This window comes from Lepisosteus oculatus, chromosome 20 (assembly GCF_040954835.1).
Source record: "Lepisosteus oculatus isolate fLepOcu1 chromosome 20, fLepOcu1.hap2, whole genome shotgun sequence".
Lineage (NCBI taxonomy): Eukaryota > Metazoa > Chordata > Actinopteri > Semionotiformes > Lepisosteidae > Lepisosteus > Lepisosteus oculatus.
Genome location: NC_090715.1, coordinates 13849060 through 13874301, shown reverse-complemented (window position 1 = coordinate 13874301; position 25242 = coordinate 13849060). Strand labels below are relative to the sequence as shown.

Here is a 25242-nt window from a genome sequence, read left to right as displayed (position 1 = left end):
TAATTATTCAGATAATTCAGACAGAACCCAAGACTGAGCAAACACCTGGAAAATGACATTTTATGAGACAGAGTACTACACACAGGTAGTAGACATGCTATAGATGCAAAAGGGAAATTTGAAGAAGGTACTTAAGAAAAAGGTGTTCAGGCATACCTTTAGCTATCTTGTGAGGAAGCAATAAAAAAGTGAACTGAAAGTTAGGATATACAGTATAATTAAGAGAGTCAAATATAAAACAAAGGATGTAATGTTAAATTGTACAATGCACTACTAAGAATTCTTTTATAGTACTGCGTGTAGCTATTATCAGTGCATTGCAATAAAAATATATTATTGCTCTGGAAACTATCCAAAGCAACTAGATACATTCCGAGACTTAAAGGAATGTGCTACACTGACAGACAAAGTAGCTGAATCTTTTTAGTCTATGAAGGGACACTAATGGAAACCATGTGGCAGTCCATTTAAATCTGATACCAGGAGGCACTTTTTAACACAAAAGGTTATGGGACTCTGGTACCTGTTAATCCATCAGGTATCAACGAGCCATTTTGGTGGGTAAAATGGATGATACCCTTGGATTAATAAAATACTAGTTTAGATGAGCCAAATAGCTCTAATTCGTGACTTTTACAGTATGCGTTTATAAGTACCTCAAGCTAACCTTGCTTGGAATAAACTTAGACTGACCTTAAAATCAACAGATGTTAAACATACTGGCTATCTGTTTTAAATTAATACAGTTGAGGTTATAGAAACACAAAAGGATCAAATGTATGCAATCTGAGAATTATGTTACCTTGCTCAACTCAATGCTTCAAATCTGCAAAAAACATAAAACATCATCCAACACAAGTTATCGGAGTGCAGAGTTAAAACTAACCAAGCTACTGCACACCAGGAGGGCCAAGGCAGCAGTGTGTCCCACACATACAGTCGTTTATGTAAAGCAACATTCCCCATCAGCGAAGAGAAGAAAGTATATCTTTACACAAAGGTTCGTGGGAGCATGGAACATGCTACCCAGGCATGTTGCTGAAGCTGACACACTGTTTCCTTTCAAAGAAATGGCGGGCCAAAATCGTTTGAGCTACTAAATGTCAAAGGAGATTCAGCAGATGGGTCACATGGCCTCCTCCTGTTCGCAGCTCTTCCGATGTTCCTGAGAGACGTCACTGCACGTTTACAAAGTCCGTCTTCTCGGGTTCATAAACCACTGTGGAAGTGCAGTTTGGAAAAAGCACGCGGGTTGATATCGGAAGCACGGAGCTAGGAGGGCTGCCCTCCAGCATCGCTCAGCTCCCATCGGCCTGCATGTCATAAATAAGCTCAACCACGCGGTTTGCAGAGGAGTTTACACCCGAGGAAGGCTGAACACAGTAGTACCAATCCCTTTCTTATCGCCTACACCACCCAGCAGTAAAGACTTGTAATAACATTATTGTTGTCCTGCGTTCCTTGCAGTCTGACTGGCTCTCAGCCCAAATCCCTTCCCACCCCCACCCCCCCATCAAGACGTCTTAGAACATCCAGCAAACAGCAAAAAAAATCCAGACACTTACTGCACAGGCAGCTACTGTATAAATAAGATCTACAGCCATCATTTAGAAAAAAAACATGTATACATGGTCTCCAGTATATTTCATAGCTCCTGTGGCATCAATATTGGCTAAATGCGATAAAGTAAATTTATAATGAAACTATAATGAAATTCTAGAAGTATTTCTTTAAAACTACTTCTCATTGTGTACATGAACTGTATATAATATTTCTGTCCTGCAGTTACATTTGGAAAGTACCCACAAAACCTTTTTTGTAGCATTTTGGATTTCGATTTCTGATTTATCACCCAGATTTACATCATAACATTTCAGAAACTTACTTAATGTTTACCTAATGAAGTATTTCCTTTGCTTGTCCTTGAAACATCCAACAGTTGCCTGGTGACACCTTTTCCTTCTTTCCTTATCTTCTCTGTCAGTTGAGTTACAGTAACAGTCCAGTTCCTACTGCCACTGGCTAGTATCCTGTCTGACAGCTGGACGGGGTGGAAACTGAGACACACTTTACTAATAGGTGGCTCATGGCAACCACTACTGAAATTCACAGCCACTGTTGTAGGCTCTGAGATCATCACCAGCTGTTGCAGAGAGGAAACATTTTTTTACCATGTCAAAACTTACACATTTCATGTGTGAACAGCTAGTTTGACATCCTTTGCCTGACCATCTTGTCAAAGCCCCAGATTAATGCGTGTTCAAAAACTCATCCTCTTACTTCATTTTGTCCCGGTACTCCATCTGGCATCAGTGCACTCTGATTGTCATTTTACCTACATATCAGGATACTGCCTTCACTTGTTCAAACATTTAAAGGCTTGGCAACAATTTTAAAGAATTTATGATGCATAACAACACCCAAGAATTAAGTGAACTGAAAAATGCTCATATTTGTAGTCATAGCAAATTTGGCTCTACCTGCTTGACTGACAGCCCACCTCCTGGCCTTAAGACAACAGAGTGAAAGTGAAGACACATGAGATAAAGGTTTTTTGTGAGGAAGTGAGGAAATGTCATCAGGAGTAATTATGATCTGGATATTGCTTTTAAAAATGGACATCAAAAAAGCACTCCTTCTAAGGTGTAGGCTATGTGGATTTCATTCAGGGTATGGTGTAAAATCTTGTTCAAAGTGACATGCTCAAAAATGAAAAATAGATATAAATAGTGCATTGGACATGTAGTACAGTTCTGAGCAAAAGTCCTAAGACACAGGGAATACATTAATGGTATTAGCTGCCAATTTGCTGAAACTGGTGTTTGCAATGAAACAACACTAGCTTTCACCTTACTTTGAAATTAATTTTCCCCACTCATCAGAATGAAGAGACTGCTAAGCACTGCTGCCTCAATGGGATAGGTCTCTGCTTAAACAAAATCAGCAGTATTCTTGAAGTCTGTATCAACTTTCAAGAAATGTTATCTATTTCTCGTTCAGTCTGATAGGTTTAAGATCTTCGTGTTCTCTCAGGTCCTATGTTCTCTTTGGCTCTTTGATGGTTTTACTTGTGCAAGTCATTTTATATTTCAGGTTGCTGCCTATACATAGAATTCATTTGGCAACCGTTTAATCCAATAGCCCGATTGTGAGTTCAGAGATGAAGCAGACGGAGTCGTGAGGCAACAATTATTTCTGAGCTGTTCTGTATACATTTAAATCTCTAGTTTGTCTTTCAGGTTTTGTTTCTGTAGTCTCTAAATAACTGTAAAGTTATTTAACCTGATAGATAGTGAGTCAGGAAGAACAGGAAATATTCTAATGATTCAGAAATTAATATACTACAAATTACTACCATGATTTCCTAATACAAAATCAAAATCATGGAAAATGTGTATCGATGCACAAATGTCATGTGCACCTGTCTGTATGCAAATACCACAAGGGTCTACAAATCAATAATCTGGCTACAAAGCTTTAATATGTATTCAAAGTTCAAAACTAAAAATTAAATGTTTTTCCTTTTTTTCTTTGCAGACAGATAACCACAGTGACACTCTCACAGGGAGAGAATCACAAATGATTAAAATCTTGCTCAGACTCACTACTGAGAAGAAGTTGCCTGATCACTCCCTCCAGATTAAATCTTATTGCGTGCATTAATTCTATTTGCATAACTGTAAGGACTATAAAATACATTAAGCTCTGGTTACACACCTTCTGTACAAACAGTGTTGAAAATGAACATCTCTGCATGTCTTTTTATAGATGTGCATACATATCTCCATTGATGCTGATGTGCAGGTAAGCCACATATGAAACAGTGACACCAAAACAGGTGCAGGTTATCACAGCAGTGCTCAAATATCTGGCTTCTATTTTGTGCAAAAGATCTTACAATACAGCAGAAAAGCACATAAATAAGAAAAGGCATGGTCTATATAGCACTTTTCATCCCAAAGGTTAGGAAACCACAGACGTTCAGCTCCCACCTGGGCGACACACAGCAGTCATTCTGCACAAGCAGTCCCAATGCACATCAGACCAGGCAGAGAGAACCGCACACAATGGTTTGATGCTAGGCATTTTAAAGCTCTGGAAATTGCATGCCTTTGTTTTACAGTTTCCACTGCAAAGAGTGTCTCGACTTTCATCTGCCGTTTCATCGATCTACTCCAGTGGTTCAGCTTCCAATATAAAAAGACTTATTTCTCAGGAACCCATTTCTTCAATGGCTTCAAATTCTCAAGCAGAAAAATTGAACCATCCTCAAATGTAGCAGGATCAAGGAGGTCTCTAACCTAAAGATTTTTGCTGTTGGACACTAAACAAATAATTACTGAATCACTGTGATTCACAGGATGTTTTGCATGTGCTGGGAAAGTATAGAGCAGGAGAGAAAAAAGCCCTCTTTCCGGCATGACCAAAAACGAAACAAATCATAACCAAAATTAACTGTAGTTAATATTCTTTCTGGTGGATAGAGGACTCGATCATATCTTTATAATAAAAACATATTGGGGAAGTCATTCCATTAGCTTTTATACAGTATCTTAAATCTGAAAAGATGATATGCTGCGTAAAGGTTAAAGCTGGGTTTTTTGAAAAGGGTAACAGTACAGATGCTATTGCCAGCAATGTGCAACCTCAAAATACAGTGTAGAATGATGATAATTCAGCTTGAACTTGTAGTATTTGTTTGCACCCTGGCATGGCCTGGTCCCTCCACTGATATTCAAATGTATTTACTGAATTTACTGAAAAACAACTACAAGGGAGAGAGCCAAAACTTTAGGATGGCAGAATCAAAAGTAGCAGCCTATAATAAGGTTGCATACAGTCCTCTGCCAGTTATAGAAATCAGTGCTCTACTGTCCCAGTCAGGGCCTTTCTACTTAGGTACACTGTACAGTATGTGACTTCTACTGCAGCAGTTTGTGTTTTTTGGAACTGTGATTGAAACTTGGGAAGGTGTGGGTGGTACCTCTGAAGGTGATGACAGATAAGCAAGGGGATTTTTTACTCTATTGCTTTCAGGAGAAAAAAAAAAACATCCTTTTTTTGAGAGCAAAGTTTTATCGGTACCAGAGTTTATAGTGCAATGTCAATAGGAGTCTTGCTAGTTAGACATTCTAAGAGCAGGGTCCAAAAGCACTAGGAAAGGAGCTTGCAGAAGGAGCAAAGCACTAGATGTTTGAACTTGAAAATTAATGTTTTAAATTACCTACATGTTACCTGGGAGGGTTTCAGTACTTCAGACTTTGTAGTAGTCTGTCTGCTTACGCTTTTATTAACTTAGAAACTGATTTGAGCAGAAATGACTAAATAGGATGTGCACAATGTAACACATATATAGTACCCATCCTCTTTAGCAACTGTTATTCACCTACAAGAAGACACTGTCAAAAACCCCAGTTACAATCCAGTTGTGTCTTACTGAAAGGAACAACTGGAGCAATTGGTTTTGCTATGCCAGCTGATCTGTAACTGAACGGTTCAGAGTATGTCTCTATGTACAGTATGTCTCTACGTACAGCATAAAGCACGGCTATTCTGTCATAAATTTAAGCAGCATGACAAGGAAGAAACAGTTAAGAGTGGACATACAGTACTTTGGCCTTCTGTTAAATATGAACATAAAAAGATTCCAAAGGTCACTGCTCTCCAGAAAAAGATGTTGCTAATAGTGTCACGCTGACTTGCATCACACTGAAGCAGGATCAGAAATCATGACATAGCAATAAGCAATAAAAATAGAAAAAAATCATGCACTTCCAAGTGCTCAATACCTATTTATAGCATTAAAGGTACTCAAACAGAGAAAAATACTTCTTGCTTGAGTTGTAGTGCTGAACTATTATGAATGTCTATGCACAATTAAATACAGGAAGATTTGATTTAATCCAACAATCACTTTTCGCTAGCAGTGCAATATACACATTATATCACACACAATACAATATGTTAGACTGACATAAAGCTCTGTCACCTGGCTATCAAAACATAGAAACTTATATCTGAAGTGCAGATGTATTTCTGGAAACATTAAGATCAGCAACCTGTGGTTGTGTGACTCATGTGCCCTACTGCACTACAGTCCTTTTTTACATTTCTTGTGTTTTAATATATTCAGAACTACTGCTATCAATGATACATTTTCTTTTTCCAGTAATCACATCCTGCCCCATATTTAGCATCTATCGTAATAAATGTCTCACACCAGTGAAATTCAGCTAAGACTGTCCACATTAGCGGTTACATTTTTGGAATCAATATTAGCCTCAATTACAATTTATTATTACAAACTCCCAATTTCTAGAGTTGTCAACTTGGACTGATCCCAGCTAACGGCTTCTACCACCAAGGGGGAGAATTCAGACTGGGTGGACATGCCTTGTCATCATCTGGTTCTCCTCAGTTCAACCCCACAAACAAAACGGCAGGGTCAAGAATCAGAAGGAAGACAGACAAAGCTCTTCCTGTTCATTCCACAGGGCAGGTACACCATGGCAGAGACATAAGGAGATGAGAACCACAGAAGAGTCTGCAGCTGAGATGCGGCCACGAAGCCACCTCACGTGGCAGTTGGGTAGTTTAGTGAATCTGTGAGTCTAACATTTCATCTCTTCATTTATTAAAAGTTTGTGCCTCCACCATGTGGCTGAGAAGACTGTTTGAGACACCCACTTGTCTTGTTTTCAAGTACACATGCGCTTTTCTGACCTACGTTATTTGCCTTGAACTTTTCAATTGTCCTTGTTTCACAGACGAGGTAAATAAAGGCAACTTAGCTTGAACACTATGTTGCTCCCTCATAAATGCTTTTAATAAATAAAATAAAGATATTTCTTTCACTCCAGTGACAGAGGAAGAATTATTTCACCCATCACCACCAATACGGAGAAGGAAAAAAAAAGAAATAAACTTCAAAGTCAAAAAAGCTCCATAACAGACGTGATATACAGTACCTGTGTGAGCTCATGATGTCCAGCACACTCCTACACTCAAAAGGACAAAGGACATTGTCCTTTGTATAATGTACAAGATCTATTAGTAGGCTCATAACAGTACAAACAGTATAGCATGGGATCAGCACATCTGCACTACTCTTCACTGTCAATCAGGACAGGTACATAGGCTGATTAATTGACTAATGGGTACAGTTCAATGGGATGTGTGATGTTGTGGGAATCGGGCACGTTTCACATGTACGGTGTCCACTAAGTACCCCCGATCAGCAGGGAAGTGGAAGCACTGCTGTTGCACCCTTGAGCAAAGTACTTCACTTAAGATTACTCTAGGGAAATATTCTATATGTATAAATTGATCCAAGTTTAAGTTGCTTACAAGTGTCAGTCAAATTAATATTTCTGGGATGAGACCTTTGCAGGTTTGCAGGACACTGTATTTGTTTTTTTAGGCCCACTGAGTTGTCTGCTGCTTGTCCCAAAATGAAAAATACACATCATATTAAGGACAACAAGTATGTTTCCTGTGGAGTTCATTTGTTTGGAATAGAGAACAAATATTGAAAAATCGCAACAAGAGCAAAGTAAAATAGAGTTAAAGGATTAAAATAAAATAGCTGCCTACCTCATGGCATTTAGGATTTGCACATTTATTAGCAGCTTAAAAAACAGATTTCTTATCATCTGCAAAAATGAACAGTCTTCAGCTGCAGTTTCAAATTAGTGTGAGAAACTACTTACGAAAGTTACAACATTAGACTTGGCTGTAAAACTAACAAGATCACAAATGCAAATGGTGTTGGTTTTCCACCTTCAAGAAACTGAAATATACTTCTTAATTCTAACAAAGGTTACAATACATGTGGAACAAGGTCTTAGAGTTGTCTTGCAATGTCACGTCCACTCAATGTATGGGAGTCAGGCCCAGTGTGGGATTAGAAGGTGTGAGTTCTTAAATAGGAGCTTGAGAAGGGAGCTACAAAGGAACAAGCAGAGGTTACTGTGATGCTTAAAAGTGAAAAGGAAAAAAAAGCACAGTGTTTCAACTATGAAGACTTCCTTCTTTTTGCTTGACTATGTGGAATTAACCTCTACTTGTTCTTAAAAATCTACAGATAGAAAGCATGAATACTAGTGGAACAAACCCTATAGCAGAAGCCCAGAGTGAACCCCACCGGCCTTCATACGCAGAACCTATGTTCACCAAGCACAGGATTTTGGTAAATGTATACTCTGTGAAACATATAAGGATAGACACCTATTGCTTAACAGTTTAATCCATTTCAGGAGCTCCAGGCTCCCATAATGAGGAAATAGAAATGCATACATACAAAATTAAAAATGCATTTAATTACAGTTTCACATCATGCATCTAATTATACCCTAAAGTAAGGCAATAAACTTGAAACTGGTACCTGCACCTCATGTTGGCTCGTATACATGAACCCATAAACTTTAAAAATCTGAAACAGCTTAAACTGCTATTTAATGGAAGTGTTATCTGTCTCCCAGAAATCATAAAAGAGTAGTTCAAAGAATATCACCGTATTATACTTGATTTTATTTCGATTAGTTGTTGTTCCAAAGACATTTTTAAAAACGTCTCTTATCGGGCTCTAAAACATGCAAGCCGGCCTTTATAGATCATCTGTGAGGCAGCTACTTCAGAGTACTAGAGTTTCTGCTGAGGTCTTCAATTCCCGGATTTCCTTAACCCACCTGTCTCACTAGTGTGAATTTAGCAATTTATCTTAAGTTAGAACTGCTGGGTTAATTTTATTCTGGGTTGAGTCAAGACGTGGAGCAGTTAATTCTGTAATCTCTCTTCAAAAATAACTCTTCCTTCTTGAATTCATCTGCGATTCACTCCCCTCTGCCACCCCACACCACTACCTTGCCTGCCCACACCCCACTCCCATTTCCTTATGGAAGGATTTATACTTTGTTTTCCGCCGAATGATACATTAATATGAAAACTTTAAGAAAAAAAAACACAAAAATCAGAAGAACAGGAAGAAATGGTACTTTATCGAGAAAAAAACATGTTAGAAATATCGCTCACCATCTAATATCGCAGTACATTATCAGCAAAATAAGCCTGCTGCTTGCGCTGCTGTTTTTTTCTGCATGCACAAAGCTTTTTTTTTTAAGAACTAAAAAACTCTTGAGATAATTATCAAGAAAAAAGTCCCTATCTTAGCTGTATCTGACATGAAATCTAGAGTTAGTAATACGTGGTATTAGTTTTAATTAAATTAATGTAGTACAATGCATGTAAAGAAAAAGAGGGAGTGATAGAGTAAAATGCATTCACACCTATCATCTAATTATACAACAGCATTAATCACATTAGCAGTGGAACAAATTGCCAAAGCACTAGTTTGCTGTTTCTCTTCGCTTTGTTATTGTAGTGGAGTCCCTCTCCAGTCTGTTTGAGTGAGATAAGAACTCTTATCTGAGTTGGCAATCATTATCTGTGCTGCGATCAGGCCTGAGGGCTTATCAAAAGTTCACATCGAGCTAAAAGCAGAACAAAGAAGGAAAAAAAACACAGCCAAAGCAAAGCAGCTGCGTGAGGTTTTTCTTGTTTTCTCATGAAATTTCTAAATTAAAAAAAACCCTCAATCTTTAAAACTATGCAACCACCACACAGTGCGTGAAGCGAACCTAAAACTGTGGCCCGATCAAGTGTGTATAATCAAAAATCGCAGACAACTATTATACACACACACACATATATATATTCAGTTTTAGTCACATCTGTTTTTTTATCAGAACATAAATCTGCCCTCTCTTCTATCTGTAGTTCACAGAAAAACAAAGAAACACAGAGCAGAAAAAGCTGAAGTCAGTACTTCGAAGCAGACGCACATAGACAGGAAAAAAAATAAGATAGAAGGAAATAATGTTATTTGGACCAGACAGCTAGACCAAATTCCTGAACCCAGCTAAAAGCAAGGCTGGTGAAGGGGGAGTTGTGGGCTAGAAAAATTCACCAAGCTCTATTTTTTTTCACCCTCTGTTCTTTTGGTAGTTGTTGCTAGGGTAAGCTGTCACTATCTCTATTCAATCAGCTGCAAGACTTATCAGTGTGATGGATCTAACTGAAGGCACTGCAAAGGCAAGGCAGAAAAGTATACTGTGTTTCTCAAGTCTGGACATTTTTTTGCGTTATCTGAGTTGCCATCCCATTCTACTCTTATCTACTTTTTATTTTTTATTTTACTTCAACTTATCTAGATATGCCAAAGCCAATTCTAACCAAAATGACAAAAGATGAGAACGCTGGCCTCTGCAATTAAAAATTCGCATTCCATTTTAATCTCTCCCATCAGCCTCAGAAACCTATCTGCTGAGTGATCACCACCCCACTTATCTAGCTTCAACATCTAACTGACAGAAAATAGAACTCATAGCAGGAAGCTTGGGGTTTTTATGTTAAAGCATTTCATTATTAGTTCAGGGGGTAAATATCATCTACTGCAATCTTTCCTTCAAGTAAATGAGGCATATTTGAGTAAGCACAATCGTGTGTATACACATATACAAACATGTGTCTTCTGACTAATGCTACCATCTGCTAATTCAGGGTAACCAGTCAATATCATGATCCATAATGTAACACAGCTAGCTAAAGCATTATGACTTGTGTTGAATGCTCAATTAGGCTAGTGCGATTAGCAAATTGATTACAGGTCTATAAACTCTATTATTTGTGCTTAAAAAATATATAATAGGGAAAAATAGAACTTGGGAAGGGACTGACACCTAGCTACAGGCCCACAGCAGTCTTTTAAGAGTATGGAAATGCTGCAAAATTAACAATGTACGCAAAATAAAGAACTTCGACAACGGATCTGCAAGACGTCTTCAGTTTTTTTTATAACAGTGCTAATTTGTGTGCTAATTTAGCACACTTATAAGGTTCTAATGCCTACTTAACTGCAGTGGAGTGCAGAAAATGTTTTAATGCTAGATACTCTTACAACAAAAGATCATCTTCGGACACCTGGTGTGTTTTTAGACCTCCTGAAACACAACACCCTGGTTCTGTGGTCAAATACCATTTGTCCCCCTTCTGTTTCTTCACATTTCCCTGTACATCTGATGCTAGGATGCTTGTAAAACAAAATCTGCCTATATTGTTCAGTGCTGTTTTAATCAATAAGCAACTCACACACAGTTCAAAAGCAGGAGGACAAGGTTCCTACAATTTAACCCACCAATCAGATACTATCTTAATTCTGGATAGATAAAACAGGATTTTGTCCAAAAAGCCAATTGCATCACAACAGCTTCAGAACAAAGATCCAACTACAACAAAATAATGTAGCTGAAAACAGAGGGCAGCAGAAGAAAGCAAAGCTGTGGCAGCCTCTCCTTCAGGTTTAAGGTGAGGTTAATACACATTAAAAAGAGGAAGACTGGACACACAGGACACCTGCAAAAGGAACAGGAAGCAGCAGAGGTCAGCAACGCACAACTATGAATTACAGGTACAGTACCATCAGGGCTGTCACGCTGATTTCACTCTGCCCTGCCTATACAATACCATCGCTGGATTTCCTGCACAAACAACAGAGCCAGTCGTTGTTAACTGAAGTGCTACTGGCATGAACTTTGACCGGCTTGGAATAGATTGGACCTAAGAAAAACGGCAGGCAAAGAAACGCCACAATAAACTAAACACGGCAGCTTCCTTCCCCTGTCATATACGTTTTTTTGAAGCTTGCCGGGGTAGTATTTGGCGCCTAGTGAATACAAATACGCATTTTTCAGCACCAAGCTCACGCCCCCTTTGTTAACGTGTCCCGTAGCTCTGGGACACTAATATTATCAGACACTGACCTTCTCTGTGTTTTCTTTTGTTTTAAATAGACAAAATAACATATTCGAAAAAAGGCAAATGACATGCAATTTATTCCAACAATGACCTCCAGCGACTGTGCCCCCTGCTGTGACGGCTCCCTCAGGTATCAAGACACGTTCAGTCTTTTTAACTTCAAATTTCCTTAAACCCCACCACCCCGCAGGTAGCATCAGCGAGCATCCGTGTTAAAAACCCAGCTTGTATCGGGGCGACAATTCAACCTGTAGCTAATTGTTTTTCAGCAAAGCTCTTTGATAAACCCTCTAGAAATCATGTTTTGTTAAAGAGGGGGGCGGTTCATTTTTGGTTTTAAAAAAAAGTTTAACTTTCGTCTTTGCGGATTTTTACAGCTCATCTTTTCATCTTTGAGAAAAGTCAAGCTTTCCAAAGAATTGTTATTGCTCGACTGTTCTGAAGAAGAACAAGTTGTTCGTTTGTAATGTTAACGTATGTGAAAATGTATTTCTTTGCCAAGACCTTTCGCCCCTCACGTTGACTTACATGAAAATGTTTTTTTCTTCAGTTCTTGTCAGACTCAACCCTCCCAGATATTGCTACTGTACTTATCAGACCAAGGCATCATTTTTGGAAACAGAACTGAAACACGGACTGGCAGCAAAGCATACCAAGCTTTTAGCACTGCTGAATCCTTTCAGAGAGAGAGAAAGAAAAAAAAGTCAAATTAATTTTATTTTTAATTTTATCAACTGTGAGATCACAACGCTGCGATAAAGCGTCGCACATTTTCTAGGCAGGAAGGACTTGTCAAACAGAGACCTAGCCAACTGTGAAAAGGCGTGTGGGAGCGCAGTCAGCGAACATTACAGAGTTAAAGGGATAAATGAAAAAGATCCAATTGTAATCGCTATCGCTAAGTGAAATCAGCTCTCTGCGTTATCGGAAGGCCCCATCTTTTGGAACCAGAACTGAAAAAGGCAGTGAAAATGCAACGCCAGCCTCGGAGCAGCCACAGACAGAAAACAAATAAAAATGATCCAATTTTAATCTTTATCCGGGCTGCGATCAGATCTGAGCTTATCTTTCTTTCACATCGTCTTTTTTTTCAGAGAACAGTGACGTTTTCAAAACAGAATAAAAGGAAACTGGAGACGCAGATCAACTGTGCAAACACTAACATTTATATATATATTTTAAAAGGCATTACAAATGTTAGGATAGGTACATCTTACCCCCACTGACTGCTTAAATAAAAACCGCTTTCCAACTATCGCCAACAGACATCTCGAAATGAGACTGTAGTGAAGACCGATCTGAAAAGTCACTGCGTGTGTGTGTGTGTGCCTGCGAGCCAAAGTTGAGAGTCTAATAATATATATTTCAGATGTTATTACATTTAGTCTCAAACCAGATTATCAAAATTTTGCATCTGTGATATTGGAAGGCAACAGGCTGGCTTTTAATAAGTCGCTCAGCACACACTCACACCCCCGCGCTAAACGAAAACAGCTCTCCCACGGTAACTTATTTCTCCCTCTCCGTCTACTATTGATCTAGCTCAAGGTTTAGCCAGAAGCAGGCACTTTTATTCCCCCTGTTCTCTTTGAACTAAATGCGTTTCACCGTCAACTCCCGGGCGGCTCGGCGTCCTCGTGTGCCGAAACTTGTTTCAGGAGTTCACACTTCGCTTCCACACGCCGCCGTCCTCCGCTCCTACCAGCCGTGCAGCGCGTATTACCAAACCACACAAAACGCCCGGACATGGACAGTACTCGAGGGATCCAGCGCACAGCTGTGCCGACAGTGCACAGCTGGCGGCACGGGGTCGCGCCTGTTCCCCAGCGAGACACGGAGGGCGCAGGCAAGCGAGGCACCCAGCCGGCCAGCCCGTCTCCCGCTGGCACCGGCCAGCCCGGCGACCACATCCCGGGGCGCTGCACGGTCTCGGATCAGGAGGCTGCCTGGTATCAGAAAAGTGTGGGAACTTACGTTTGATCTGCCGGGGCTTGCTCTGTTTCCTCCGGGACATGGCTGTTCGGTGTGCTCGGCTCTTCTCAGAAACTATCAATCAGACGCAGCGCTCTCGGCTCCCCCCCAATATCCGCATGTCCATGCACTTTGAGACTGTTCGGTACCTGTGGACAAGCTCGCTTTTACTTTTACGGCTTATTCCCCTGCTGCTGGGCTCCTGCCTTCGCTGCAGTCCACACGGTAGGTCCGCCCCTTAATTGTTCTTCTTGACGGGAAAACCAGCGGAGGACAGTGCCCGCGCAGCGTGCTGTTTACACTGGTCTTATTATTATTATTATTATTATTGTTGTTGTTGTGGCTCCTGCTGTTACCGCTTCACCAAACCCCCGGTGCACTACAAGCGTGTAGTTCTTGAATGGGGCCAAAACGCCTCAAACGGTGGAATTGATGTGCGCTGCAGGCACGGCCCCCCGCCCCGCCCCCTTGCGTGTGACGTCACCCCCCCCTCCCGCAGGTTTCATACAGCGGTTCCACACTGCGAGTAAGCAACACAGCTCCCAAACCACACGGCCAGCGGCCGGGCTGGGAGCCGAAATCGCCCAGGCGCCGCTGGAAAATAACCCCTTAGCGTGGCTAAGACGCTGCTGGATTCTCGGAAGGGACTCTCAAGTGAAATATGTGATTCGAAAGAGAAAACGGGCCCTACCCTTGTGCGGTCATTTTTAGAGAACCGAAATAAAACTACAGGACGTGTTCCCGTTAGTACTCGAGTCAGTGATGCTATGGGCGACACTATTATTAAAAGGAGAACATCTCATCTTCAGCTGGTTGTGTACGTAAATGAACGCTAATAACATCCGCGACGATACCTTGTTAATCTGGAGTGTCAGCTACAGCAAGTGACGAGGTTAGGATTAGATTTCCGCTCATCTAAAACCTCTACTTTTATGGGAGTTTTGGAATTCAGAATAAGACGGTAACATGCTTGCCAAAACCCCGGTGATAAAAGTATAAATATACAGTACATGTCTATTTGTGATACAGTCAATATTAATAGAACATTAATGAAAATAGAATGCAGGGCTCTGACTCATTTGCATTTGCCAGTGATTCACCAATGAAGTTTCTCAGGCTGTTGGTGAATTCAACGAAATCTGCATTTTCTTATCACTGTTTTTTTTTTGTACTTTAACAAGGTTGACAAGCTACATTCCTTGACCGCTGTCCACACAGTCAGGCTGTAATGGATTCCTGAGTGTAATTTCCCACTGTGCATTTTGGCCATGACCTCTTCCCCACCTCGCAGAACCAACAGACAGGAGCCCAGCATGGGCGATCTCTGCTCCACGGCTCACCTGGAGCTGGTGGGGGGGCTTTGATGAGGCACGTCAGACCCATGAACATTTCACTCCTAACCCTTGGCAACCAAGATCAGTGTAAATGGGTTCTGTGCGAAACCTAGGACCCAAACAATGATGGTAATGCCCAAGGTATGTGGAGACAACATTGCTAATGTCATGGCAATCTGTTTCTTTGGAAACTAAAGCGCAGGTTTTATGCTGGAGCAACACACCTGACTCCGTTCAATTCTTGTTTTCTTCAAGCATACTCTTTCTGTAAACACGTAGTTGTTTTCTTTATTAGCAGGTGCTTGTGATTTAGTAGCAGGTGCTTTTGACAGGTCCTCTCGGAGCAGCAACACAATTTACTCTCTGGTGCAGACCTAACTGCTATATTTTGGAGACATACTGTATCAATACAGCTTGAACGTCTAGACTTTATTAAACATTAATTTAAAACATTTATGCGTATTATAAAACGTTTGTGGAACATTGATTAAACCCAGTAATAATTTTGGAATGAACCTAAAACTCAAGCTCAGTGCAGGGGTGAACTTAGCTTCAGAAAGTTGGATTCATTTTGAAAAGACTTCAGAGCAGACTGTATCTACCCCCCCTCAAGGCTCTTATGTTAGAGGAAAGGGTCAGTAAGGAAAATAAAAGCTTAGTCAAACCTGAATAGAGTATGGCTCTGTGCTTCTAACGAAAGCCCTTATTCTTTCTAATGATTAACAAGCTCACTGGGGCAGTGCATTGATCATTGTCAAAAATCTCTTTATAAGCCTAGTCTACCTTATCACCTCTCAGACCAATAGTTTTGTCAGCTATCAGTTATTATTGAACACCAGTCCTCAGGCCTTTTCATCTTGATATCCCATCACAGCTGCAGATAGGCCAATATGTATTGATTGGTGGACTTGAAAGTTAAAGGACAAAACTTGATAAACTGTTGTTTTTCTGCAAAAGAACGCAGATTAGGAGCTGATTAGTGTTGATCAATGGCCCAAGATTGCATCAGAAAAAAAGTTTTCAGATCAATTTGTTTAAAAAATGATGTTTTCTTTTCTTCAAGTTTCCATGTATAATGGAGACCTAAAAGTAAATATAGTTCTTTGATAGATGTAGTATTTTTAGCTTTAATGGCTTGTTTTAGATTTTGTTTTCCTGTGCATGGTGTGTTGTGAATGCCCATAAAATTGGTCAGATTAGATACAGTGTTCTGTATTTAGCCAATTCGATTGTTGTATCTAATGTGTACATTTATCCTGTTGCTTTATTAACCTGGATCAGGTAATAAAACACATTTAAAATTTTCCTACAGCATGCATCATTATGAACTGGTGTAGAAGTCGTACTAGGTGATACTGTAAACCTTTACTGTTATTTCAGGATGCTCTGAACATACTGTAATGACAGCTCATGATATACTGTACTGTACTGTTTTATACAGCATATATACTTGTAGTAAAGAGGTATATACATACTTAAAACTTTAAGTATGTATTCAATTATAAGTAAAGTAGGGACAGGGATGTATGTGTGTGGCCATACAAAAAAGCAAAATGAGTTCATGATCACTCAGATAATACCTAGAATATATGCCATGGGATTTTAAGGCATATAATCTTTTCATGGCCTTAGTCATATTTCCTACATGTCTCATTAAAGCTAAATGTATCCATCCATTCATTTTCTAACATCTTCTTCCAGTTCAGGCTTGCAAGGGAGCCAGAGACGTTTCTGGCAAGCAATGGGCACAAGGCAGGATACACCCTGGTCAGGATTCCAGTCCATCACTGGGAAAAGTGACACAAACACCAGGGCAGTTTTTCCCGGAAGCCAATCAGCTTACCAGGAGGTATGTTTTTGGACCATGGCAAGAACCCAAAGCACCCATAGGAAATCAACGAGGGGAACATACAAACTCCACACAGATAGTTCCCCAGGTCTGGAATTGAACGCAGGTAACCAGTGTTACCAGGGAGAAATGCTGACCACTGCACCACTGTGTCTCCCAACTTTACATATGTTCATCATCATTTTTTAGATAAAGAACAATAGCAGTAGAAAGAATACTACAAACATTATTACTATTAATTCATGTTCAATCTTATTGGCTAATAACACCATTGCAATTTATACTTAATTGAATAGTGTACTGTTTTAGATTATTCTAAAAACATTATAAGACAACACTGCATAGAGTGCTCAAACAAATCTAGATGATGTGGCATACAGTACATGTAATACAGAGCTGCAGTCTGCAAGAACAATACAGAATGAAATGCAATACCTGGTACCTCAGCAAAAAGCTAGAGGACTAAAATATACTGAACTTGAACATAGCACCAATTAAAAAAAGAATAGGGAAATGAGCTTGTGAATTAATGGTATGAAAATATTCACTCAGCTTTTAGTACAGAGTCCGGTCTGACTGGTTAGAGAAAAGTGCTGACACCCTTCATCTTTGGCTACAACTACCATATTTTATATTAATGTACAATGCCACAAAGCTTTAGAAATACAATAGTTATTTCACTAGAAATTCCATTTGCTAAAATGAACAATTTCAGTTAATTTAAAGGAAATTTAAAGGAAACTTCACTGTTAAATATAGGATCCTCAATAATTTGATCAATGACACTGTTAGAGATGAGTGATACAAATTACTATGTCTATGTCTATAAACCAATGTTACAGAGTTCACAATATTTTTATATTTTATATTAATATTATATTACAATATGTTTTATTATTATAAGAAAATCAAGCCATTCGGTTGTTTTACATGTGTTCCATATTATACCATTCAACCGAGTTCAGAAAGCAAAATCTAAAGTAATGACAAAGAATATAGCGAGAATGTATGATGTCGTTTAAAATTTAGCATTAAATTACAAAGTAGATTGTGCATTCTGGCTTAATGCTATGCTATTTTCATAGTATTTTTTCTATATTTAGAATAGGAATAATTTAAATATGATAAAAAACTGAAATCCTTCGACAGTCTTAGACGAACTTGATCAGTGAACTGTCTTCATATGCAGTTCGTAAAGCAAAGTAAGAAAAATGGTACAGAGTCCTCTAGTGGTAGTTTCGTATATTGTAGTCTACCACTGTTTAGCTGTGCACCGCTAATTAAGAAATCAGTCAAAATAAAATTACTACACATTTCAGGGCTTTCGGAGAAAGCAGAATTCTGATTATTAAGTACTCTTTGGCCCGACTGGCGTCAGTCCAAAAACTGAGGGGATAGCAGGGCTATGCGGAAATTTGTATGTGTAAAATTGGTAGAATAACATTTGTAAATTTTTGTTTCATAAACTCCGATAACCGACACTTCTAAAATGGTAGGAATCAAAGTAACATGTTTAGCTTTTTGCGTAAATACCGCAATGGAAAGTTTAAACGTTTAACACAACTTAAAAGTAATCGAATCTAGACACAAGCATACTTTCTCTTTTCCTTTTAACGGTGTCCTTAAGGAGAACAAATCCTGTTAAATGCGGCATTATCGGGTTCCCTTTTCCATTCATCTTCTGTTATGTTTTCATGTCACTGTTGCAATTTTTTAGAGCTAATGATTTCGTCGGCGATTGAGTTACTGTAGCATTTCAGTTAACTGTAAGGGCATTTTTCTAATTAAACAAACCAAGAATTGTATTTTTATATTATTCCACACAGGTACAGATATAAAGGTTTTATTTGTCAGCTTGTTATTGTCTTAGAAATCAAGCGTGTGTTTGACTCTCCTATTTCTGTATCCGTCATCTCTTTCTTGCCTTTTTTTTTGGTCTTATTTGCTTATCTTCTTAGATTTTTTCGAATACACACTAACACAGAAGATTTAGGACAGAACGGGGCAGATTAGGATTGCTCAAATTGTACCTACTCCGAGTGCAATTCCTCCGACTAACTAAATATACGAGCAGATAACCATCTCCTCTTCACAAACAAGTTACACAAAACAAATGAGGAAACCATCTCAGAAATATACCTGGAGCCTGATATTTTCTTCTTTAAGGGTGAAGACTGTGCACCTGGGGGCACAGTGTGTTTCCTGGTAAATCAACCTGAGGTATTCGTCATAGAATATTTTGAGCTTTTTCAGGTTATGTGCATCTAAAAGACATTCATAACGACTAAGCATTCTGTAAGCCTCTCATGCAAGCAAATTAGTTCCAACCCTGTATCTGTACACCATGCAGTGATTCTGAATTATTTGAAATGCAGAATTGTATATAATTGTATATATATTACATATGTGAAACTCGAAATGCATATATTAACACATCTGTCATCTAAACTAAATAAAAGTAACTATTTGAATCCCACACAAAGAAATCACAGAACACAAACATCAACATGGTCTCCAAAAATTCAGTAAACTGCATTATGTTTCCATCATAATTTCTGCAGCATTTTAATAGAGCTTGTTTGGTTTTGAACGGTCAATTTAAATACATTTAAAAGTTAAATGGATAACTTACAGTAACATACATGGATTTCTGTTTATGGGTGCCACAGTGGACGGTAGCACTGGCGCCTAACAGCGATCACCCTGAGTGTGATTCTGTCTGGAGACCTGTCTGTGGAGTTCACAAGTTGCCCCAAGTGTGAGTCCCATGAGTCTTCAGTGGGTCATCTGGTTTTCTCCCACAGCTCAAAGACATGCAATGTAGGTTAATTGACATCTTTAAATTGCTCACTGCGTGCATATGTAAGTGCATTGTTCATTAATGGATAGATAATCTAATATTATAATGTAATAATCTAATCTAATATCATCATACCTCAGTCAGCATTTTAGTAGGATTTGTATTGGCATATATCCAATAAACCACCTCTCCCTTAATGGTAGCACATTGTGTTTGATGACCTATTCATTTCTCATTCTCACTTTGCTGTGATTCAATTATATTTAAGTGCACACATGCGTCCACAAAATGGTGCTTTCAGCAAGATTTTAGTTTTTTCTTTCCTCTATATTCAACTAAGGGATGTTTATTACCTTATAACGTCTCAGAGACTTCTGGTTTTATGTGTTGTGCTCTTGTCTTTTGGCCCTGGACTGTTTTGGAAGGCTCGAGAGATTCCTGCCTGCCTCGTAAAAACCCCATACACCAGTAAGAAAAGCTGTGCTGTAACCTGTTCCACCCTCTGTGCTCCTGTGGGCTTTTGCTTCAAGGATAAGGAGTGAGGGACAGCCCATCAGCGCAGCTGTCCAGCAGCGAGATAGATGTGGTGCAGACATTACAAGGTTACGTTCTTTCCTTTCAAGTGAGCTCAAGCGCACCAGCTGAAGTCTCGTAACATTGCTTTAGCATCCTGCAGCTCTTGTGAAAACATCTGGCATATCTCTTTTTTGGCAGTCCCTTTCACACCTGCTGGAAATGGGAGATGTGCTGTACCACAACAGGTTTGTCTGAGATTCTTGGGGCCTTAGGGATGATAGAAATACATCTACCTTGTACTCATTTCAAGCTGGAGGGGAATGGTTTTATTGTAATAGTATTTTGACATTATTTGAAACGGGGGGGCACCGTGGTACAGTGATTAGCATTGCTGCCTCACAGCTCTTGGTCCCTTGTGTTCAGTTCTTGGGGGCTGTCTGCATGGAGTCTGAATGTTTTACCCGTGTTCACATGAGTTTCATCTGGTTGTTCTGGTTTCCTCCCACAGCCCACAGCTGTTCTGGAAACTGGCTTCTCAGAAAATTACCTCTGGTGTGAGTGCGTGGGGGTCTCTGTCCCGCGTCCCATTCAGGGGGCACCCTGTCTTGTGCCCATTGCTTGCCGGGACAGGCTCTGTTTTTTTACATCTCACACTTCACATTCTGCTGGCTTCCATTTAACACATGGTGGAAAGTGACTGGTGGCTGTTTAAATGTTGCCGTTGAAGCTGTTGACCTTTTCGCTGTAAAAATGAAAAATGGAAAAGCATGCGCTTTCCAGATAACAACCTGATCAGCAACTTCATTAATACTCGTCCATAACGTCAGCTTGTGCTATTGTTTGCCTTAATCAGTCTTGATACAGGTTGACACGCACCTGAAATGGTGCCAGAAGAAGCCCTAAGGGCGATTGGTCCCAATTAATATTCTACACATCCCTATAATTGCTCAACTTCATCTCATCTCAAAAAGGCTCACTTGCAGTTTTGTTCTGTTGGTGCTATAATGGTTACTTTGAATGAACATACCGGCAGGACTCTTCCCTGACCTTGCAGGATAAAATTGTTCCTAAAAATGTGCATTCAATCTTTGTAAAATCAGTATTTCTTCAAAGCTACTGTAGGGAAGCACAGTTTTTGTATGTAATTATTGGTTTATAATAACCATTTTTTCCCCCAAAACTGTCATTTGAGATTTACATTATCCCAAAATCCTTTTCTTTGTTACTCCGGTTCGTTTGGTTTAATACCGACAGTCATCACATCTTTTGCATCCATTGGAGGAAAGACTGGTCTCTCTATACAGATTTCAAGATTTAAGTTATACTAATGTTCTCCTTAGACACTGTAGATTGTGTAGTGGATCTATCATTGCATAATTAATTACAATTTGCCATTTAATGGGAATATGCACAAAAGATTGCCTATGGCACCCCCTGGTGGGCAAGTCTACATCCCCCAGTGCAGAACTTCAGTGGCAAAACAAAAGAATAAGTTCCCACAAATTGTAGAAATAGTGCCTGTTAGAGGCTTTATACAAGTCATTAGAAAGTTTTCTCCAGTTGGAAAAGGGATTTCAATCCTATACATGAAGACCAGGAACAAAACCTAATTATTGAATTATTAAATGCATCCATCCATTCCGTTTCTACAGTAACTGATCCATCAAATTCCAGGTCATGGGAACCCAGAGCCTATCCCAGCAAACAACAGGCACAAGGCAGGACACACCCTGGCTAGGGAGTCAGTCTTTTGCAGGGCAGACAGATATAAACACACACACACACACAAACACACAATCACACACACCAGAGCCACACCAGAAGCCAATGAACCTGCCAGCATGTCTTTGGACTGTGAGAAGAAACAGGAGCACCTGGAGGAAAGCCCCGCAAACACAGGGAGATCACACTGTACAAACTGGGCCTGGAACTGAATCCAGGGACCCACTGAACCAAGGCAGCAATGCTGCGTGGCACCATGCCACACTCAGGAACCTTAAATATGCCATCTTACAGTGGTGTTAGAATATCTGAAGATCAACACCGGTGCGTAGCAAACTGAATTTGTATGCCTTTAAATATTTAGACAGGTGCTAAACACAAATCAACTGAGAAGTCAAGCGCAGGTTTGAACTATTCCAAGCCTGGAGGAATTCTGGCTTGCTTCTTCAGGCTCTCCAGGGAGGGCTGCACCCTGAGGCATCCAGGGAAAAATGTAATTCTGCGACAGGATGTCTCCCTGCCAAGTGTAAAGTGGGGAAACAGTGACTCCGACGGTAGGGACTGTGTCCCTAGACCTTTGTGTACACTCTGTCCTGGGGCATTATGGGAATCTATTTGCGTGCCTAGGTGTGGTTCGGTTTTGTAAAGAGTTTTCTTTTTCTTTCTCCACTATTCCGAACAAGGATAATCATACGCATCATCTAATGGGTGTTCAATGGGTCTCCTCCAGGTGCTCCAGCCTCCTCCCCCAGTCCGGAGACGTGCTGGTGGGTTAATTGGCCAGCGTGTGGTTGTCTGTGCCCCTGTGTGCTCTGGGTTTGACTGGCGTCCCATCTAGGGTGTACCCTGCCTTCTGCTCATTGCTTGCCAGCTCCCCCACAGCCCTGAATTGCATAAAGCAGTTTGTAAATGGATGGATGGAACAGATAGTAGGGTAACAGTTAAGAGAAATTAACTATGTTGGCCTACAGGAATGCAGCTTCTAGTCAATTACAATACAGGTGGAACTTAAGTAAAGTCACAGGACTTAACTTGGAAATACCACAGAGATATACATAATAAGTTTGACATCCCTAGGATTCCCCCCCTACACCGAGTATAAAAAAAAACAACAACAAAGAGGAAGAGCTGAATGAAAGCCAAAGAGAAGAAATGTCAGCCTTCCATTTGCTCTAACATTTCTCTTTCGCTTCTTATATTTAATTATTTCCTGCCGGCTTTATCTCCTCTTTGCAATGCTCGGCCGGATTTAAAAACATAAGCGTTTAGAGCCTCAATAAACAAAAGACTTGGCAGAGAAAATAATTCTATCAATTAATCAAATTAATCCCGTAGTCTTATTTACAACCCCCAGTAGCAGAGATTCCAGCGCTTGGCTTGTGCTATCTCTCACTGACAGTGCTTCCAGACATCTTATATAATTGCAAATAGAGGGCCAGCACGGTTTCGTTCTGCAGGTTCATATCCACAGACTCAGAGCTGACCACCTGTGAGCAAACAAAACTTTTCTGCACCACTTTCAAATGACCACAGCAAATCCTCATCAGTCATTGGTAAACATATTTCTATTACGTTTTCACACTTCATGCAGTTGCAATTTATAGCTTTAAATCTAAAAGGGCACAGTGTACAGGGACATTGTGCCCACTAACATGCGCTCCTTTTATAATCATTGGTGACAATGAGAATTAACCAATTTTTAGATTTATTGTATTTTTTATACACCTTGCTCATGTATGAAGTATTCAACCGCTAATGTAACGAGTATGTCAAGGATCAGGAATAATAATAATAATGTGCCAAGGAGTAACAATTCCAACCATTTTCTATTGAGCTATTGTTATACTATCAAAATATTTCTCCCATTTAAACTACTCAGGTCAGGTTCAAACCCAAAGTTCTTAAGTAAGAAATCTTAATAAATTAATTAAACATCATAATTCCACTAACAAAAGGTGATATTTTGATGAGCACTTCTGTTCTGCACTTCACTCTTCTGTTCTCATTTGAGATTATTTTGTACTACCCAGAATGCAATACCGAGAGGAACAGCGAAGAGACAAATATCAAGTGAACCAAAGACAGCTCAATAGTTAGAATAAAGTTCCTCTTTCTGTATTGTAACTGCATAGATTTTCAGGCACTGAAATGCCAATATTGTTATGGGCATGTCTATTGATTACAGACAAATTATATCTCATTTTAATTGACATTAACATCTCAAAGTTGTCTGAATGAAGGCTAAAAAGGTATTGTTATTGTTTTCAAAGAATTGTTTGCTTTATCAAATAAGAGAAACATCGAGTCAACTGTTATGCAAAAGGTACATTATATCTCTTTTGCTGCAGGCTCGTTTGTTCTTCAAATGCATTTCTTTAATGGCACACGCCCCCTAGTGACGATGTGTTGAAAATTAGATTTCTCGTCAGATGTTTAATTGCAAAAATGTTACCTTTTCTTAATTTTAATATTCATATATGAATATATATATACACAATATAAATAACATCATACTTAAACTTTAAAACATTTGTGCACACTTCTGCTCACGTGATTTTATCATTAATATTTCATGATATTTTTTTATCCGCATTAATTGTAATTGTCCAATTAAAGATTCCTATTTATCTCTTAAAAAGTGATAATTGAACAATGCTGTGGCACATTGTTAAACTCTAAACAAAACTGCAGAGACAAATCAACTCTTTAACAATCCACTTCAGGGTTTTCTGGACAAGGGTTTAGGAAATTATTCCGACTGAATGCACCCAAGTGGAGCAGGTGTGAAACTAGGAAATGGGATATTGTCTAATACATCAGCCCCTGGTAATCTTGCTTTGAGAGGGAACAGGTTAAGCATTGTCATTCTGCAAGCAGAAAAATGTAAATATGCCCACTGAGATGGAGATTTAACTAACAGAAGATTAATTTGTGGAACCATGAAGTATGATGCAGAGAAAATACATAGAATCTGTATTTCAGCATTCGCAATGAAGACACATTGAACCTAAGAATGTGAGAAAGGTTACAAATGGGATAAAGAGACCATTCAGCACATCCAGCTAATTTGCAGATAGTAGATAATTTACAGAATATGAGCATCCCATCCACTTTTAAACCAAAATGTTTTCATCTTCAGCACCCTGACAGGGTGGCTTCACCCAGATTCCTATTTTAAGTATAAAAAATGTCTCCTGTTCTAAGTATTAAAATAAAAACACACCCATGTAAAATTGCAG

General features: G+C 39.4%; 1 protein-coding gene across 2 annotated transcripts in view; it reads right to left on the bottom strand.

The window, feature by feature from the left end:
- zfpm1 (zinc finger protein, FOG family member 1) overlaps window positions 1–13876 on the bottom strand; it is a 107671-nt gene extending 93795 nt beyond the window's left edge. For both annotated transcript variants that reach the window (XM_006641277.3, XM_015368117.2), the window contains exon 1: window positions 13786–13876. In XM_006641277.3, the coding sequence (XP_006641340.3) occupies window positions 13786–13825 (40 nt within the window). In that variant the 5' untranslated portion in view covers window positions 13826–13876. The remainder of the gene's footprint in view (window positions 1–13785) is intronic.
- Window positions 13877–25242: the final 11366 nt, after the last annotated feature.